This window comes from Cebus imitator, unplaced genomic scaffold (assembly GCF_001604975.1).
Source record: "Cebus imitator isolate Cc_AM_T3 unplaced genomic scaffold, Cebus_imitator-1.0 Scaffold225, whole genome shotgun sequence".
Lineage (NCBI taxonomy): Eukaryota > Metazoa > Chordata > Mammalia > Primates > Cebidae > Cebus > Cebus imitator.
The window spans coordinates 3,224,059-3,229,473 of NW_016107540.1; the positions used below are offsets into that span (position 1 = coordinate 3,224,059).

The window sequence follows — 5,415 nt, forward strand, 5'->3', positions numbered from 1 at the left end:
TGGGATTATAGGCGTGAGCCAACACACCTGGCCTATAACCTTTTTAAAAACCAAAAATGCATCTTACTTTTCTCGTGCTCTTTGCACACAGAATTGTTTCTCTTATCTAGCCGATTTAATTACATATGTTAATTTCAATGTTAACTCTTAGTATCCCAAATATTTGTGAAAAGTCTTAGTAAGTAAGCAATTTTAATTATGTACCTTGATACAGAGCCCAGAAAAAAGGACAGTTACGAAGGCAATGCCTGGAGAACCGACCCCTCCCAGCATTTTCAGGGGGCACAAGTGAGCCAGGGAAGGCATGTGGCATAGCTCCGCACCAGAGCTGTTGGCCGGGGTCCTTCAGGCATTGCGTGTTCCCAGGCCTTCCTGTGTCCACTTGCCTATACCCCAGAATCATGCAAGTATCAACGTATCGCAGAAGCAACAATCTGATGACCTTAAACACCTAGCAGAAATAGCCTAAACCTATTTGACTAGTACACCCAGGCAAAAAATGTCTAAATTCTGAAAATATTTTTATTTTACCAGCAATTTTAGAACTAGCCTTATTAACCAAAGATTACTTAAGTCACATGAACTTGAAAAGCATTTGGGCTTATTTACTTAATTTATGAGAACTGATTTACTTATCAGTCATTTGGTACCATGTAGACAGTATACAAACACAGCCATGTACACATGTACATAAAAACATAGACAAAAATAAAGATTTCATAGCTTTGATTTTAAGATTTTAGCCACGAGTTAGAATTCACTAATTCGAAAGGACAGTTGGATTCAAACTGTGCCTTTGTAAGTGGAACAAGTTAAAGTTTATCTGTTTCACGTGCCTAAAGCCCTCACAAAATTTTAGAGAACAAGGTAACAAATTTACATTTCAAAGCAGAGAGAGAATTTAAGCTCTTGTAAATATCAATGAATTTTACATTATCTTTGGCAAAAATCATGTCCTTGAAGAGAAGCAGACCTGGGGAGTATATATGGCTAGCCGTGGTTTAAGAAGAAAGAAATTCAGTCAACTGAGAAACTTATAGAGAGAACAGAGGGCTCAAAACATATGTGTATATGTATATATGTGTGTGTATACATATATGTTCCAAATATCGGTTACTAAGTTACCTTTTGACTATAGAGCTCTTAAATCTTTTCAATCTCTTATCAGATTTCAGCCAGGTCAAGTCGGCCAATATCCCTGCTTTTGTACTTTTTAATTTTTTTCTCTCTTAAACCAAAGGTACCTTTCCAAGTGACTCACCAAAACCAACAGGACTTAATGAAGGTTATGATTTAACCAGAGACTTGTCAAGTATCTCCAAAGAGGTGCAACACAGAGCCACCAGAAAGACAACTCTAAAGTAGGAAGGTTTTGCTAGCTACAAATGGGGTAAAGCCTCAATCTGCCCTGGCCAGCCGTATTCCCTAGGGTCTCAGCTTCTCAGCTGACCATCTAGATACAAGGTCCAGACTAAGGCTTTAAAGAGACAGTGGGAATGATAGGAAAACCAAAGATGCCTGTGGAGGTAGTGCCCAAAGGCAGGAAAAGGTGGGAAGGTAAACTTATGGGATAAATGAAGACTGCACCTAGATCCCCTGGCACTGCTGTCTCTGAGCCCATAAGCAAGTCTTCTGAAGGAGCCTATCTTTAGGTGGGGGTGGCAGGCAGAAAAACCTTTGTCTTTCTCAATTGCCATTCTGCCATCAGGCAGGTGTTCCCCTTCTTCAGCTCCCAATCCCCAGTGCTTACAGAGGAATAGTTTGATTTCCTTTAGTAGATAGCATTATTGAGTATCCGAGACAAGTAATTCCAATTAATTTCTTATAAATGTTTCCTTCCTGAGCAAAAGGTATCCACTTAGGAAATAAATGTCGTAGTATGTCCAAGGAACATTAACTGTGTATCAAGCCTGTTCTCAGCTGGAATGCTGCTTAGCTAATACCAGGCATGTTAACATGTCTAAGACATGGAGAGATTTACATCTCCAAGGGACTGAGAAAGGTCTGTGGGCAGTTTAGGTATTTAAAGAGTTTTTCCGGGAGCGTTAAAGGACAGCTCTAAAAAAAAATTCTCAAATCGAATTTGGGGTGAGAGAACTCACCTTCATGTACCTTTTGGTATAAAACTAATAGGAATTGGTCACAAATTTTTTCAAGTCCAAATTATAAATAGTAGAAAGCAGCTGCAGTTTTAAAAGCATGCCATGTAAAGTGAAATCACCAATGCTAAACTGCCAGTACCTTGACATACCTACCCCAAGGTGGAAAAGGTAGTTTTTCTTTTTAATCACTGAGACCTGAATCACTTGCCAACAAGGCAAAGATAGAGCCTCCATTCCAGAAAGGGAGCATTGGAAAGAGCAGCCCAGGTAAAGCTTAGGCCTCACCTCAAACTCTTAGGCAGTCCAGACTCAGAAGGTCTCTCGCCCTTTGCACCCTGGGGTCCACTGGAGCTGGGGACCCATTGTGTTGCTGGTACGAAGAACTGAGTCTGAGAGAAAACTCTGGGTGCTACTGTGAGGATCACTGAATCCCGCCGACTTAAACCAGATATGTCGGCCTAAAAAAAGAAACTGAGGCAAGATTGATATGGAGAGTTTATTGAGCAAAAGTTGATCCTGACTGCCTAGGACCCACTTCCAGGTTGCCTTGGAGAGGGCTCCATTCAGCTTTGGTTCTAAGAAGGCTTTTAAAGGCAAAGGGGGACAAAGAGTGGGCTGATACAAAGTTGTTCCACTGTCACTGGTTTACAGAGATGACATTGGTTAGTGATTGGCTTTTCCTTATTGAGCTATAGGGTCGGAGTTATGGTGTCCAGTGTGGCATTTTATGGCTCCTTGGTGTCAGATTGGAGCCCACATAGCAGGTGGCCTGAAGAGGTCGCCGTTTGGGTCAAGGGTGGAGTAAGACGTGGCTGCTGTGCATTTCACTGCCTCTCTGGTTCTGATCATTGAAGGGGCTTGTATTCTCAGATACAAAGTCTGTTTTCCTTCTTGCTCTCCTGAACTTGCTAGAAGTATTTTTCATTTCTCTGTACCTTATCTTTCATGTATAACTTTCCTTCACATTTATTTTACCGTATTTTGCTCTAGACATCCCTTCTTCAGTCTTACCTTTGTTGGATAATTTGTTATTGTTGTTTTGTGTTAACTTTTCAGCTTCTTGTTTCTCTTGATTTTTATTGTTTGAGATGCTGTGCTAAATGCAGCCTCACTCAGCTTATCCAGAAACCTAGTGAGAGAGGCATTATCAGCTCCATTTTACTGGGAACAGACTTGGGCTGAGCAACTCCAAGCTGAGCATAGTGCAGTACGTGCCAGAATTCATAAACACCAGAATTCAAACCCAAGCCTGCCTTTCCAAAGTCCTTGCTGTTAATCACTGGTTTACATTGTATAGTGCAGTATCAATTTCTTTATCGAGAAAAAGGATTTGAAACAAATACTTTTTAAAAATGATTCATAAAATCCTATGATGTCAGTCTGCAGAGGTCTCAGTGAACAGATGCTAAGAACGGAGAATGACGGAGGCATTTAAAGCTGAAGGTGACTCTTTGCTATATCACCTTAAAGGGAAACAATGATAGACATATGTGTGTATGTGTATGTGTGTGAGTGTGTGTATAAAAAGTCAATAGGAAATATACTTAAAGGGATATTATATCGGCTAAGATGATAGCAAATATCTTTGTTGTTTTAAAGCTTTTGTGTTTTCAAGTTTTTAAAGTCTTATAGTTTTGTATCATCTTGCCATTATTTATTCTCCTAACACAACAGTTCTCAAAAATACCTAAGAATCACCTTGAGACCTAGTTTAAACATTGGATTCTTAGGTCATATCCCTGAAGATTCTCATTTGGGAGGCCAGGTTGGGGTACAGGAATTGAATTTTCCAGTTGTATCAAATGATTTTGGTGCAATGGAAAGAAATATTACCATGTTTCTTTTCTGGAAAATAGGAAGTGAGGTATTTGGTAAAGTTTTTCTGTGTATACTCAATTAATTAGCTGGGCAGTGATTAAAACTTTGAAGTCCTCAAAACCTAATTAATTTGCTTGCTGACCTAACTCCATCACTTCAGGCCCACTACTGTTTTAAAATTACATATTTTCACCAGGTGAGGTGGCTCATGCCTATAATCTTAGCATTTTGGGAGGACGAGGCAGGGAGATCACCCAAGGTCAGGAGTTTGAGACCAGCCTGGCCAACATGGTGAAACCCTGTCTCTACTAAAAATATAAAAATTAGCTCGATGTGGTGATGCACACTTGTGTTCCCAGCTACTTGGGAGGCTGAGGCAGGAGAATTGCTCAAACCCAGGAAGCAGAGGTTGCAGTGAGCCGAGATCATGCCACTACACTCCAGCCTGGGTGACACAGCAAGACACTGTCTCAACAACGGCAACAAAAAGCAAAAACAAGAACAAATTGCATAGTTTTTAAGCTAAAGAGATGCTTTAAAAAAAAATCAAAAAAAAACAGAAACCACAAAGAAAGAAAACTCATTCCTATGAGTGTGGATTTCAAAATTGTGATTTCCAAATCAGGGTGCACTTGGTTCAGGTCTGTGCATAAGCTGGCAGAGTGGCAAAGATCACACCCATTAAGTGAAGGTTTTGCTGCCTTGTGGCCACACTGGCATTTTTGCCTTAGTGATCGCTAAGGACTGTGTTTTCTGTCTGAACTTTCACCTGGAGATGACGTGGCCTGATGCTTGTGTTCCAGGCTGAGCAGCTTGTGCTGTCAGGTGCAGACAGCGATGAGGACGCCTCCAGGGCTGCCCTGGGAAGGGGTTTGAGCGTGAGTACTAATGCCCCGGCAGGTGCTTCTGCTAACTGCCTGCAACTTCTTCTTGCTTTGCGCAACCTTCCAGAGAGTGAAATGATGGACTAATTTAGTTTCAGTGGTTTGGTTTGCATAGCCTAGATAGAGTTGAAAGCTGCCTATTTCTCGTTTAGTTGCCCATGCTACTTTTGGAACATGCGGAATATTTTAGTTTCTGCTTTTCTGTTTGGCAGTCAGCATGATGAGGAGAAGCCTTCATTAGGGTCGTTGAATTTGTGCTTCCCGAAACTGCCACCATGCATCATAAGGGGTAGCCTGGTGGTTCTGGAGCTGCTCAGTCCTGTTTTCCAGCCCCATAGCTCTTAGCTACTAAACTCTGTGCCTACACTCTATTCACAGAGCCCTTGAAAGGATTTCTGAAAACTACCTGTGCCCTCACATTGCACAGTTGGCATGTATAAAGTTTCTTCATACTTTTAAATACTCGAGAGAACATAATGACATCTTATAAATACTGACATTTTAAATGTATCTAATAAAAGTTGGATGTTTACTATCACCTATTAAAAATTACATGGACAGCCGGGCGCGGTGGCTCAAGCCTGTAATCCCAGCACTTTGGGAGGCCGAGG

At 41.1% G+C, this 5,415-nt stretch overlaps 1 protein-coding gene across 7 annotated transcripts in view; it reads left to right on the forward strand.

The window, feature by feature from the left end:
- Positions 1 to 5,415, forward strand: part of COBL (cordon-bleu WH2 repeat protein) — a 287,518-nt gene that overhangs the window by 137,420 nt on the left and 144,683 nt on the right. For 3 of the 7 annotated variants that reach the window (XM_017496912.2, XM_037727273.1, XM_037727270.1), the window contains one exon: positions 4,724 to 4,798. The exons of the other annotated variants lie outside the window; for them this stretch is intronic. In XM_017496912.2, coding sequence (XP_017352401.1) covers positions 4,724 to 4,798 — 75 coding nt within the window. The remainder of the gene's footprint in view (positions 1 to 4,723; positions 4,799 to 5,415) is intronic. 7 annotated transcript variants of the gene reach the window in all.